The sequence below is a fragment of the Sphaeramia orbicularis genome, chromosome 24 (assembly GCF_902148855.1).
Source record: "Sphaeramia orbicularis chromosome 24, fSphaOr1.1, whole genome shotgun sequence".
NCBI lineage: Eukaryota > Metazoa > Chordata > Actinopteri > Kurtiformes > Apogonidae > Sphaeramia > Sphaeramia orbicularis.
This window is the reverse complement of record NC_043979.1, coordinates 21,405,689-21,421,260: the sequence shown is the minus strand read 5'-3', so window position 1 is coordinate 21,421,260 and position 15,572 is coordinate 21,405,689. Positions and strand designations below refer to the sequence as shown.

The 15,572-nt window shown below is 36.9% G+C and overlaps 1 protein-coding gene across 1 annotated transcript; it reads right to left on the bottom strand.

Moving 5' to 3' along the window:
• Positions 1-8,389: 8,389 nt before the first annotated feature.
• On the bottom strand, positions 8,390-12,645 carry LOC115414812 (stonustoxin subunit beta-like). Its single transcript, XM_030128154.1, has 2 exons — positions 12,620-12,645; positions 8,390-10,006 (listed from the first exon to the last, which is right to left on the bottom strand). The coding sequence occupies exon 2, from the start codon at positions 9,864-9,866 to the stop codon at positions 9,477-9,479; it is 390 nt and encodes a 129-aa protein (XP_029984014.1). The 5' UTR covers positions 9,867-10,006; positions 12,620-12,645; the 3' UTR covers positions 8,390-9,476.
• Positions 12,646-15,572: the final 2,927 nt, after the last annotated feature.

Genomic DNA, 15,572 nt, shown 5'->3' with positions numbered 1-15,572 from the left:
CTCTCTCTCTCTCTCTCTCTCTCTCTCTCTCTCTCTCTCTCTCTCTCTCCGCCACGAGGTCAAACCTTATTTACCAACTGCACAGACTGCACCACCCAGAGCCGTGCAGAGACACAACCCACTCACATGACCCCACGGCTGCTCAGGCACGTTTACATGAATAGAACAGTTCCTGCGCATGCGCATTCGAAAATATAAGACTGAGGTTATAAATTACGGTGGCCCAGAGGTGCAACGGCCCAAAAAATTATCCACTATAAGAAAAAAAAAAAAAGAGAAGAGCCCCAAAAATTTTCCACTGTAAGGAAAAAAGAGAACAGCCCAAAAAATTATCCACTATAAGAAAAAAAAGAGAACGGCCCAAAAAACTACCCATTATAAGAAAAAAAAAAAAAAGAACGGCCCAAAAACAAATCCACTATAAGAAAAAAAAAAAAGAGAAAGCCCTAAAAATTATCCATTAGCCCAAAAAATTATCCACTATAAGAAAAAAAAAAGAGAAAACCCAAAAAAATTATCCATTAGCCCAAAAAATTACCCGCTATATATTTTTAAAATAACTTTATTTTTATGCTTCACTGACGTCCACTTCCGGTGGGTTACTTCCTTAGCATCAGCCACATTAGCTGAAGGCGTTAAAAATTTTCAGCCTATGCTTTTTTTTTTTTCTGGTGGCCTTAATTTTAAAGCAAGAGACCTTTTGGGTAAACAGTGCACCTTTAATTGAAAAGATGGATGTTTTTTTTTTTTCTTGTAGTAGATAATTTTTTGGGCTGTTCTCTTTTTTTTCTCATCGTGGATAATTTTTTGGACTGTTCTCTTTTTTTTTCTTATAGTGGAAAATTTTGGGGGGTCTGTTCTCTTTTTCTTCTTACAGTGGGTAATTTTTTGGACTGTTCTCTTTTTTTTCTTGCGGTGGATAATTTTTTGGACTGTTCTCTTTTTTTCTTATAGTGGATAATTTTTTGGGTGTTGCACCTCTGGGCCGCCGCAATAAATACATAAACAAGGACAAAGATTAAAAACAGTAAAATATAGAATGCTAACCGGTTTGTCTTTCCCAACTGAAATATCACCATTTCTTATAATATCAGCCTCTGCTTTTTATATTTTTTCTAAAGGAAATCAGGAATTTTCTTATATTTAACCCTTTCATGGATAGTGGTCACTACAGTGGACAGTTATTCTCCAGCTGTTCTCTTGTATATTCATGGGTTTTGTTGTTTTATTTGCATATCAGACAACTTTGCTCTTCTTGATAAACCTGATCTGCAGTAACATGTTTGAGAGTAAATCAATTGCTAGTTGTTATTAGACACTCACTGACCTGACTGTGTTATACCAGAGGCGGACTCTGAAGAAGGCTCAGTCAGTCCTGGATGATCCCAGTCATCCCCTTTATTATGTGTTCAGGTCGCTTCTATCAGGTCGCAGATACAATATTCCTAAATGTAGGACCAATAGGATGAGGAATTCTTTGGTTCCAGCAGCCATTGTTCTGCTGAATAATTCTTTGTAATGTTGGTGCTATTGTTTTTAATGGATTATTTATTGTATTTATTGTTGGTTTGTTGTCCATGTGAAACTGCTGGCTGTAGAACAAATTGCCCCTCAGGGATAATAAAGTTTACCAATAAAGTTTACCAATAGACTGTAATTAACAGTTTTCTGAAACAAAAAGTTTTTTTTCACATTATCTCCATGAAGTGAGTAATAACTAGAATTAAAGTATGCTAAAATGTGAGAAAACATCAGATTAGCTGCATTAAAATAATATTTCATTGTTTTCACACAGTATATCACTTTCTGATATTGCATTTTAAATACATGTTTCTTTTCTTCAAAAAATAAACACATGGTGTCCAACTGAGTGGACATTTTTGTAACTCCATAAAAAACAGGTTCATAAAAAATTTCCATCACATTGTTTTTTTCATGCCTAAAGAGGAATAATAAAAACACTTAGGAAAAAAAAATCTGGATTAAGGTTCTCATAATTCATGCATGAAAGGGTTAATTTACTGATCATGTAGATCACAGGTGTCAAACATGCAGCCCGGGGGCCAAATTCGGCCCACTAAAGGATCCAGTCTGGCCCTTGGGATGAATTTGTGAAGTGCAAAAGTTACGCTAAGACATGAACAATCCTTTTAGTTCAGGTTCCACATTCAGACCAATTCAATCTTAAATGGGCAGGACCAGTAAAATACTATCATAATAACATATAAATAATGACAACTCCTAATTTTTCTGTTTGTAAATTTAAATATTTTCAGGTATTTACACTAAAACAAAGTATAATTTTGCAAAAAATGTGAATAACTTGAACAAATATGAACAACCTGAAATGCCTGAAGAGTTTTTTTTTTTTCTTCAATTTTAACAATATTCTCTCTGCTATTAAATATTTTGCATGTTTGTAGATCCACTGTGATCGGTAAGTTATAATATACATGTGTAAATGATAAACTGAGGCCGAATATTATTAAAATTACACTTATTTTTTTCAGTTTGTTCCTGTTATTCACATCTATTGAAAGGATAGTTTGTAGATGTAAATCTTTTCATAATGTAAATTTACTTTTTTCGCTCTTAAAAAAGAGAAAAGTTTGGAGTTGACATTATTTATATATAATTATGTTATTATTTTACTGGTTCGGCCCACTGCAGATCAAATTTAGCTGAATGTGGCCCCTGAACTAAAATGAGTTTGACACCCCTGATGTAGATGTTCATAAAAGCTAAAGGATAAATACAAAGGTTATTAGATCAAATCACAAAAAAATTATGAAAAAGTGACATTTTCAACAAAATTATCCCATAAATACACAGTGCCACTTTTATGTCAGTTCCCAAATGATTTTTTTTTCTTTATTTATCGTTTCATAAGTGATTTATCACCATTTATTAGAATATTATCCTCTGTATTTTGCATTTTTCATTGAAAATCATGTATTTTCCCATATTTAATTCACTGATTATGTAGATGTTCATAAAAGCTCAGATTAAAGTTGGGGGTTATTATATCAAAAACAGAAAAAAACTGAAGAAAAAGTGACTTTTTCAGCAAAATATATCATTAACTGAACATAAACCAAGTGTGTCCGTCCACTGTCACTGATCCAACTTCACTGGTTTTCCTGGTGAATCAATGTTGTAGAAGATGACAGTGTTTCCACGTTCACTACGGAGCCTCTGAACATCCAAATGGGTCATATCTGATGACCATGAAAAAATGACAAACTGCATTTTACACCAATTATTGAAATGTATTGATATGATTAGTGGATCAACAGGTATTAAACAGTTTAGATTAGTAGATGGATTTGGTCACCAGTGGCTATTTGGGTCTTTATACTGTAGGTTAACTGAACATATAAACAAGTGTCTCCAACCACTGTCATTTGTCAGACTACATGGGTTTTATTAGTGAATTGATGTTACAGGAGATGACAGGGTTTCCATGTTCACTACTGTGCCTCTGAAAGCACAACGTACTTCTGTGTCAGTTCCTAAATAATTTTTTCTCACTATTTAACCTTTACTGAAGTGCTTTATTATCATTTATTATTATATTATCCTCTGTATTTTGTATTTTCTACTGTAAATCATGTATTTGCCTATATTTAATTTACTATATTTAAGTTAGATGTTCATGAAAACTCTGAGTAAATTCAAAGATTATTACATCTAAATGGAAAAAAAACTGAAACAAAAAGTGAGTTTTTCCAGCAAAGATATCAATGGCTGAATGTAAAAACAAGCATTTCCAAACACTGTCATTGATCCAACTCCATGGGTTTTACTGATGAATCAATGTTGTAGAAGATAACAGTGTTTCCACGTTTACTGCAGAGACTCTGAACGTCCAAATGTGTCATATCTGATGACCATTAAAAGATGACAAACTGTATTTTACACCAATTATTGACATGTATTGATAAGATTAGTGGATCAACAAGTGTTAAACAGTTTAGATCAGTAGATGGTTTTGGTGTAGTGGAAGTTAGGGTCATTATGAATTAAAAAAAAAAAGCCTTTCATTTGGAATATACAGAGCTAAAAAGAAAAGTTCTCAGCTTGAACTTAAACATTGTCAGATTTGGGTTTTGTCTAATATCATCAATGAGATCATTCCAGATTTCGGCAGCATGAAACTGAATCACTGCTTCTTCCTTCAGCTCCACGCATGAAAAAACAAAAACAAAAACAAAACTCAACCTCAACTACATATGCACAGTCGACACATACTGAACGTCCTGCATATAGATTTTGCAACTACTGTATATATTTTTCACTGTAATACTCACCTTGCGTCAGTACAATACTCATGACTCATGTGCTTTATTTTTAATTTTACCTTGTATATATCCTTTATTCCCTTATATTGCATATATTTCTTCTATATGTGATATAGAGTGGGTATTTTATATAATTACAGGAGTTTTGTATTTTTAAAAAAATATATTTTCAGTATACATTTGTAGCAATTTTCATGTGGTAGTTTTTACATATAGTTTTTTTTTTTTTTTTTTAACTTTAAGAATCTGCTGCTAAACAAAACAGAGCTGCTGAATTGATTTCATATTTCCTGTAACAACCATGTAACTATGTTCTACTCTATTCTATTCTATTCTATTCTATTCTATTCTATTCTATTCTATTCTAAGCGTTTTATCTGTAGTCACGTCTGGTTTGTATGCTTATACTTTTATTTATTTTACTGTTTTGCAGTGAACATTGCAGCTGCTCACTTACATTCACCTCAACATATCCGTCAAGCCTCTTTTTCTTCTTTGCGCATGCGTGAAGCTGGATGGTTCAACTCACTGTATACAGGGCTCTGGTTTTAGCGCGCCTGCCCCTGCTGTCCTCTGCTGTGATTGGTCTACATCCTCTGTTGACAGGAGGTGGGGTGTGATCTGAGCTGCTCATTGGTTCATCATAACACAAAAGAGGAGCAGGTTTATTTTTTACCCCAGAGATGTGTGCCATGAACAATAGTGACCTTTACACTTGGAACAAGTAGCGACGAAATATGACAGTTCAGCACAAAACAAAATAAAAGCCAACTTTGAAAAGAACCCATGCGTTAAAGGTGACATCAGACTCTGCTGCCCTCTGCTGGTGGTATGAGGAACTACCACTGCCCCTTTTAAAACAGCCCATGGGCCAAAACCGGCCCTCCAAAGGGTCCAGTTCAGCCCAACATGATGCATTTGCAAAGATTACACAACAGCAGACATTACCAATGAAGTTGTATTGATCATAAAGTTACATTCTATATTTTTCAGTTCCAGACGCCTGTTACTAAATGTTTTGTGCCTTTGTAAATCCACTGTGATCTGTAAGTTGTAATACACATGGTACAACAATAACAACAACAACAATTTATCCACAGATGCAGATTTATGAAGAACCACCCACTGTTCTCAATTTACATAAATGAAATAACAAACTTAAAAATAAACAAACAAACAAACAAACAAACAAACAATCGCTGTCGGCCGCCAGTTTCAGCAGCTGCATGAGACGGTATATGACTTGAAACCTGTAACATTTGACTGTTCTTATCATTTACAGCTTCATTTCTGCTCGTGTTTTCAGATTTTCAAGGCTCTTTAAAGTGGACCTAGACCTGGACCTGGACCTGGACTGAGGCCTGGACCTGGACGGACCTGGATTCGCCTTAATGGTAAATGAGACACCTGTGGAATCAAACACAAAACGCACGTGAGCAAATTAAAACCAAATTTGATCAAAAATCCACCAAAAATCCTTGGAAATGAACATGTCATGATACGTATGAGAACAGAAAGTCCCAGTTTGTCCAGAATAATGAACTAAAGTAAGAAACACACACAAAAACACAACCTGGTGCACATATGATCTAAAAATGAGCAGAAATTTCACTAAACAAGTCACATATTTAAGTCTATTTTAGTCCAAAATGAGCAGGTTTTGATGAGGATTTAAGGCTTTTTCCTCAACATACGTGTCTTTAAAAACACTCAGTTTGGCTTGGTGATGGAATAAATGAACATAAATAAAACATACTAGTATGTTCTGAGACTTTCTGATGTGAATGAACTGAAAATGATAAGTGTCATGTTGTAACTGTGGTCAGTATCAGGTGGAGAGCACAGGCCCGGGTGGGAAATATATGAAATGTAGGGTTTGTTTGGATTTTATCAGGAGAAAAAAACTTAGATTAGATTCATTAAAACAAAAAAATAAAACAAAACAAACAAAAAAAACAGAATTAAACAATTTTGTTATGATGGAAATGAGGTTTTTACTCCATTTCATAATGATTATAATGCATTTTGTAATGAACTGTAAATGTCAATGTAATGTAAATCAGACTCAGATTTATGGTAATTTTTCATTTAAGCAACTAAACAACATGTTACACAAAGAGCAGAGATGAATGAATGAATGAACATTTTCCTGCTGAAAGCTGCTGAAGTATCTACAAACAGATGGAAATAACACTCACAAGCCTTTATGACTGAAATACCGTAATTCCACTGATAAACAGGTGTATATGGGTGTAAATATACAAAGAATAAAGTTATATTTGGAAAAAAAATGATAATTTTATGAGTAAAGAGTCTAAATTCTTTCCAACTTTCAGCCCAAAAGATAAATTGAATGCAGACATGGAGGCTGTTCTCCAGATAGTTCCACCTCTTGATGACTTTTCTACAAACATTATGACTTTAATAGTTCCGTTACGACATTTGAACATATAAGGTCCAGACTTCAGACGAACATTTCTCCGAGTTCGACATAATGGTTTGTCAGCAAAGGTTTGTCCACCGCGTGCATCCAATGGGACCAAAATACACCAGAAATGACAATAAACGACCCAGGCCAATTGTCGCCAAATTTGAACATGACAACCAAAAATTGCAAGTGTAACACCAAGGCAAGCAATTGAAAGGAACTAACTACGGACTCAACGAACAGTAACCAAAAGAAATAATGCAACAGCGGAGCAAACTTCACCATGTATGCAAGGAAATGATTTGAAAAGGACAGAAAGTAGTGGTTGTGGACAAACTGTATGTAAATGGACAACTATATCGCAATGCGGAAACAACCCCATGGTTCTACTAACTCACCCAATTTATCTTCATACCCATACTGTAAAATAAACATAGCCCATACAGACACTGACTAAATTCAGATTCATATACCTATACAAGAATCCAGCTTTACTCCCCCTTAATTTTTTTTCCTCTTTTTTTATTTCTCTTTTTTGTTTTGTTCCTTTTTTTTTGCAACATGGACACACTACTGCACCAGTCTCCTATCAACGCCACCCCTCCTGAACATGGACTATAAATCCATCCGTCCCTGTCTCCCTAATCCCCCCAATCAATTTATCCCAATATCACTCTTTTGTAATGTACAATCTAACTGGTCTATCTGTTCTGTTTTGGTCGACTCACTTTCCTGTCCTGGTCATGCTTATTTTGTCCCATATCGCACAAACACATGAACACACAAACACAAAATTCATCAACACTTGTCACATGGAATGTGTGTGGCATTAGGACACAAACTAAAAGAAACTAAATCTTTAACTATCTTCATCAGTTAAAACTGGATATATGCTTTCTACAAGAAACACACTTTGCGAATACAGATTTAAACCATCTACAATCTAAAGATTTCACAAATATATACTCATCCACTCTTAATAGCAGAAGGCGAGGGGTATCAATTTTAATACATGATAGACTACTATACAAGCATCTGTCAAAAATAATTGATCCTTAGGGGCGTTATGTTATCATCAGTGGCAACCTTTCTAATCACATGACAATAATTAACATACAGTGGTGTGCAAAAATATTAGAACAGTTGTCAAATCTTAAGAAACTGGTGGTTTATTTTTTTCCCAGAGCCTGAATTTCACTTTTTTTGCCATTGCAAAAGGTAAAGGCACTGGTAATGAGAATATATCACCTACAAATTTTTCAGTCCAGTCCTTTTTTTTACATTTTACTCTAATATTTAGTGTGGCCCCCCCTTGGCAACAATCTAAGGAAACTCTCTGGAATGAGCTTCTGAGAATGTGGAATGACATTGGGGTTGAAATTCTCAGAAAATACATTGACACAATGCCAGAAAGATGTGCTGCTGTGATTGAATTTTTTGAAATACTCTAAATGTTCCTTTCCTTCTACTGGTCCATATTCTGATTCCAGATATCAGTCTAGTTCCTACTGATCACTGATAGAAGTCATATATGGACTGTGATTGGATGAGTTGAGTTCTCCTCCAGTGAAAGTCCCGCCCACTTCTATAGTTAGATTGATGTGCATCCGGACCACAGGACTGGAACATCGAGACAGATCCTGATAACCTCACACATTCAACTGGGACTGGTTCTAGACAATCCGGTTACACTTTATTAACAACAAATCACATATTCACAATCATTTCATGAAAAGAGGAAAAAAACTTTATTCCAACATTATGGGAAGCAGTGTTATAGCATAAGAACCTCTAAATAATGACAAGTCCAAATGTAAAATAGAACAAAATGAACTAAATATTCAACATGAAGAAAAATATAGAACGGAATAATCACCAACATTTACAAAAAAAAAAAAGAACATAAATGAAAAATGAAAACACAGGATAAATAATTCATCCTAATTGAGTAAATACTAAGAATTAATGAATTAAAATGGAAAATAGCAAAACAATAAAATGGAAACATGGGAAAAAGGACTAAGTAATGATAAGAAATTATGAAAATTAAAAACAAAACAAGCAAAATAAAAAAAAAGGGAAAATATAAAATCGCCAAAATGAACAAAATCAGCATTTACAAATTATTCAACTAAACCAAGAAAAATATAACAAATGAATTGTCAAAATGTAAAAAAAAATTAACAAATAATTCCCAAAGTGAAGTTAAAATGAAGAAAAAAAAACCCCTCAATGATCAGAAAAAAAAAAAACAACATAAATGAAGAAAAATGAAAATACAACACAAATAATTCATCATAACGACGGAATTAAAAAGACTTAAGTAAAATTAAGGAAACAAGCATCAAAAACAAACCAAATAATAGCTGAATTAAGGCTGATTGATGTTATTGGTGTTTGTAAATGTTTAGTGTATTTGCAGGTGATCAGCTGACACAGAACGGAGATCAAATTCTACAGAGTTGGATTCAACAAGTTATGTACACAACACAATTATACAACCACAACTACACAACCACAACTATACAACACAACTACACAACTATACAACTACACAAGTACACTGCAGAACTACACACCACAACTATGGAACTATACAACTACATAACACAACTACAAAACTACACAACTCAACTATACAACTACACAACTATACAACACAGCTATACAACTACACAACACAAATATACAACTACACAACACAACTATACAACTACACTACACAACTATACAACTACACAACTCAACTACACAACACACAGACACACTGTGGATCCTGGTTCACTGAGTCCAAATCCTCCTAATAGCGGTTCAGTGAATGTGGTTTTGAAGGTGTAGATGTGGATCAGTTTGTCAGAGGAGACTCTGTAGAAGGACACAGATCCAGCAGGACAGTCCACATACACTGATACTGTACCAGAGGAGGAGGACTGACGGAGGTGTGTGTATTTGTTATTATGCCAGACGCCGTATCCGCCTTTATAACACCTCAGACTCCAGGACTGATCATTTCTTCCAAACCCACAGACTTCACTGTCTCCTTTCCTTCTGATTCCTCTGTAAGTCACTGATATTAAAACCTCTCCACTCCACTGGACCTCCCAGTAACAGCGACCAGTCAGACCAGTTGAACACATCAGCTGAGGCCTGTACTCAAATCTGTCCTGATGCTCTGGATATGACTGAACCTCATACACTCCTTCCACCTTCTTGTTGTTTTCAGACAGTTGGAGTTCTTCATTCACTGTGTTTGGATCCAGGGTGAGTTCACAGAAATCTGATGGACAGAAGTAAACACAAAACAGCTGCAGTTATTGATCAGTGATCAGCTTGATTTGACTTCAGGGGAAAGACTAGAGAATGACTGGTTGTTTGTAATCGTTGCCCTGGTTCACACACTGTTACTGTGACACACATGTCCATATGTTGGATTGGTCATGTGTGTGTTTTATAGCTGTAAACTAGCTGCTAGCTGTGCAGTCACAAGGAAAGATGCCAGATTAGTTGGAATATACAGGGGTTGGACAAAATAATGGAAACACCTTACAAAATCAACAAAATATAATTTAATATGGTGTAGGTCCACCTTTTGCGGCAATTACAGCCTCAATTCTCCGAGGTATTGATTCATACAACTTGTGAATTGTTTCCAAAGGAACTTTAAGCCATTCTTCAGTTAGAATACCCTCCAACTCTTTTAGAGACGATGGCGGTGGAAATCGACGTCTTACTTGAATCTCTAAAACTGACCATAAATGCTCAATAATGTTGAGGTCTGGGGGCTGTGCCTGCCATACGAGATGTTCAACTTCATTAGAATGTTCCTCATGCCATTCTTTAACAATTCTAGCTGTATGGATTGGGGCATTATCATCTTGAGGTGAAGGTGTTTCCATTATTTTGTCCAACCCCTGTAAAAGGATAGTTTGAAAACTTCACCTGGTACCACATTACAAGTACTTATATTCAACAAAAGGAATAAAAATGAAAGACACTAATCAGTCAAAGTAATCATCAATCAGTCATATGCATGAAAATGAACAAACAAAAAAACTAAATACAAAATTAACAAAACAAATAAAAGAAAATATAAATTGAATCAGCAAAAACAGTAATAATGAAACAAACTGAATGAAATAATCAGAAGAATGAAGAAAAATGAAGAAAATACTCAGAGAAAGTTAATAAAATGTTGATTTTGTTGAATATTTAAAGGATGTCCTTCGTAACTTTGCTGGTCTCGCTCTATTTAATTAGTTTTTGTTCCTTTTGGTTCAGTTTGTGTTTCATTAAACACAAGTCCTGATAGTTCAAGTCCTAGTGGTTCATTCAAAGACCAAACACAGAAGTCATGAAGTTATCATGAAAATCGTCCACATAAACATGTGACTAAATAAATGCAGATCATGTGATCACATAGATAGTGTGTGTTCCAGTGCAGATGACTGATGGGTAGCAGCGTCACAGCACTTTAAACCTCCACAGGGTTGAGTTCTGATGGTTCTGTCCAAACTCATGATGGACACAAATAAAGGTCTAATCTGAAACAGGTCTCAGTCACTTTTATTTCACAGAAGTAGAGGTCGACCGATATGGGTTTTTCTAAGGCAGAGGCCAATTTTTAAAAATTTGGTCAGGTGATGGCCAATACCTACAGCCGATTTTTAAGGTCGATATTTAAGGCAGATTTTTTTTGGTTTGTTTTTTAAAGCCCATTGACCATAAAAAAGAATGGAAACACTCAGATAATTAACATTTTTATGCATCAGTATAAATGAAATTATTAATACACATACACATAGTACTCTTTTAACATTTATTGAACTTCAAGTGCTACCCACACAGGTGCCTGATCAAATATCTTATAACATTTGAACTACTGATCAAATATTGGCTTTCAAAAAAAAAATTTAGACCGATATTGAAAAAAATAAATATAGTGGCCCGATACATCAGCTGGCCGATATATCAGTCTACCTCTACAGAGAAGCTCTGAGATGTGAGTTGTAGTTGTGGTTTTCTGGATCATGTCATGTAGGCAGTAGTCAAGGACACACCGACAGGAAGTGGAATTTACTGACATTTCATTCCAATGGTTCTGTTCAGTCTGTGTGTCCAAGTTCACTGTTAAAAACCTTCTGATCAGAAACAAACTTTATTAACAACCACCTCTGCACACATTTATTCATTTAATCTTTCCCTTTTTCCTAATTGTCCATAAAACCCATAATATTACAGCCTTTATCTAATGGATAATAAATCTTTATGGAAGTGATTAGATATTTGGGTTGAACTTGTTACTGTGACAAATTTTCCTCCTGATGGACTCAGCTGTGTTTTTGACTTTGTTATTTGTTCGTCTTCCGCCTTTATCAGACAGCGACACAAGAACGACACTAGAATGATCCATAAAGACAGAGGAGGTGTGATTGGCCAATGGTCAGAGGTTCTGAGGACTTGTCCCTCAGGGTATTTGTGTCATGTGATCCGTGTCCTGACCAATCAGCTGTCAGCTCACTCTCTGTCTTCACTGACAGTTGGTGTGTTTTCTGCTGTGGTACCACTGTATGTTCAGGTTGGGTTTCATCTGTAATCCAAAGGAAATCCACTTACACTTCCTCAGACCTGGTCTCAACCATCGGACTCCACTGGGCTCCAACCTGAAAGGAGGAGGGGAGTCAGAGCAGCATTAAACATGGACATGACATCACTGTGATCCACTCCAGCTTTTCTGTTCACATCCAGTCAATGGTTCCTGTCAGTCCCTTATTGAAGGTCTGGGTCTGTGACCGTGGTCAGTAAAGGATGTGGAATCAGCTGTGACAGTGTTCCTGTCAGCGCCACCTGTTCTATCACACATTCTCTGTGTGTGCATCAGCTCAGTCCATACCTGACAGTGTCCAGTCTCCAGTGTGGATCCTCCACTAGAGCAGACAGCTCCTGTCCTGAGGCTCCTGGATGGTTGTAGCTCAGGTCTAGCAGTCTGAGATGGGACGGATTGGACTTCAGGGCTGAGACCAGAGAAGAACATCCTTCCTCTGTGATCAGACATCCTGACAGTCTGTAACACAAAACATTACGCATCATCTTAGGAAGGAAAAGAAGCAGCGTCAGCTGTTGGACACAGTTATTCTGTGGATGGATTTCATTCCAAATGGGATTTCACTGGAGCCAGTTTCTATTTTACTGACTTGGTTCAGGATAAGATCTGAACTGGACTAAGACTAGTCCAGTCCCTGTCCAAAGTCTGGAAAGACCTGATCTTTAATTGTTTCTCAGACAAATTTACCTGGATGAAGATTGACTTTGACCAAATAAAGGCACAAATGTCCAGATATTGGTCCAAAAACATAAAGTGCATAAATGCACATCCTTCACCACCTCCAAATCACAGGTTCAATGGTTCTTGGGTTCCTGTGTTTGAACAGACAAACCAGTTCCACTCCAGTCCAACCCCCAGACTGTAGACACTTTACTGTCCTTTAGATAATATCTGTAGATTTAGACTCATTTGGTTCAAATAAACCTTCATACAGTTAAATAAAGAAACATGCATGTGTTTCATATCAGACACTGAACAGCTGGTCTGAAAACCAGGTCAGACTGATCCACTACAGGTACATCATGGATTTAATCATCATCATTCACACTGGTTGAACAATCCAAACCTGAGAGTCTCCAGTTTACAGTCTGGACTCCTTAGTCCATCTGACAGGATCTTCAGTCCTGAATCCTTCAGGTCCATGTTGTCGAGGTCCAAATGAGTCAGACTACAGGACTGGGATCTGAGAACTGACGACAGACCTTCACAGCTTCTCTCTGACAAGTCACAGATACTCAACCTGGAGGACACAGATGATATTTGGATTACAATCAGGTCAGGTCTGGGCTGAAGGACCATTACAGTCCACATAGATCTCAGCTCAGGAAGGAGCACGATGATGCTGAGAGTAGGAGTGGTTGGTTGGGTTCCACTACTAGCCTCTATATTTGATTCTTTGTCTTCTCTGTGTTCATCTCATGGTGTGTCTGGTAGGGTTGCAGCAACTAGTGTTAAAAACTCCACTTTGTGGTTGAGGAGGGACGGGGCCTAGCTTCACCTATCAGGCCACACCCACTCATTTAAGAGGAAGGATCAGGCCCAGCACACCCTCTTTTCCTTTGTTGGACAGAGCATGTGGCCTGAGAAAGAGACCAAGTTGTAACACTCAGCCCCTCAGAGCCCCGGTTACCAATCTACAACAAAGGGGTGTTAAGAGTAACTGTAACAATAAGAATGTGCGTACTGCTGTATGTAAAAAAACCAAAAAAAACAATTAATCCAGACCCAAACCAATATGCAATATGGCCTCATGCCATTTACTGTCAAAGATTGTTGGTCAACAAAAAAAAGACACAGGACAAAACACAAACCATAAACCCCGATGCTGATTACAGCCCAACCCCCCCCCCCCCCCCCCCCCCCCCCGTTAGTCTCAGTTCAAACCTGTTGCTGCTCACAGTGGACACAGTTCTTTATCCCCATTGTCGGACCGAACAATCCAAATGAAAATTGGTAATCCACTGATAAATTCACAGTCCAGTAATCCAAAGGCAACAAAAATAATCCAAAAGGAAATAGTCCAAACTCCAAACGAAAAGTTTCTTGGACACAGCCTAACGTTGCTGCTCCTTTCATTACGGCAGTTAATGTACGTGGTCTATGAAAAGGTCTCACCGCGGGCTTCTTCCCCGGTGGTCCTAGAGTTTTTTTTTTTTATTTATTTTTTGTATTTTTATTTTTTTTAAATTTTAACAGAAACTGGGAACAGATAGCTCGAGTCTCATGCAGATACCTCGAGTATGTTCCGTCCGTCTCTTTTTCTCCCCCGACACACCTGCACCATCCCCCTAATGAGCATTCTGGTCCACGTGCACTCGGACACACCCCTTCAGAATTAGGGCCATACAGATATACCAGGGATACAAGTAAATAAAACAAAACATCCCATACACACATTCTGAGGCTATGCTACAAAGTTAATGCATTGACTGGATATAGATGCAAATGTGAGTAAGTTGTACTTTATGTTGTGGTTATTTGAATCTCCTTCAGTATGTTTGGAATTGTTTGGATAATAGAACTATTGTTTCCCTTTGTTGAACACTGACATCATCTGATCCATTAATCCTGTAAATAATCTTGCTGAAAACTAAAATAAAAGCATAAAGGGAATTCCTGACCAGTTTCATATATGACCGTATGCCAATGCAGAAGTTTGAATTTTTGAATCTCAATCAGCCCTTCAACATCACCCTTCATAGTTATTACAACTAGTGTGGATGGAATAAACCCTCGTCTGTCCTTCACATGTCCTCTCAGATGCTCCAGTATTTTATTACTGCAATGAATAGAAATAAGAGCCTTTGTTTGTTTTGTTTTTCACTTTGTAATATGTCTATATGAGTTAACTGTTGAGTTGGTCATTAGTTGAAGCCCAAGTGTCTGGACCTTCAACAGGAAGGGCATTTTAGTGGACTGGATCACATGTGAACCTCCAAAGCTGTTTATGTCTGGACATGGACGTTTCATCTGCACAATATCTGCTCTTTAAAAGGCCGGTGTAAAAGCAGCAAAAACAAGGATGTTAAGAAAACATGTCATCATGGCAGAGTGTACATAGCCGAAATACTGTTGGGACTTCTACTCCTGGATCAGGACTTAATCCAGGATCTGCCATGTTTGAACAGCAGGTCTGATCTGTGGGACCGCAACATACTGTCTATCAAACACTCAGGCTGACACCTAGACCTGCCGGATCCGGATAACACCTGGACCTGCCGGACCCAGATAACACCTGGAC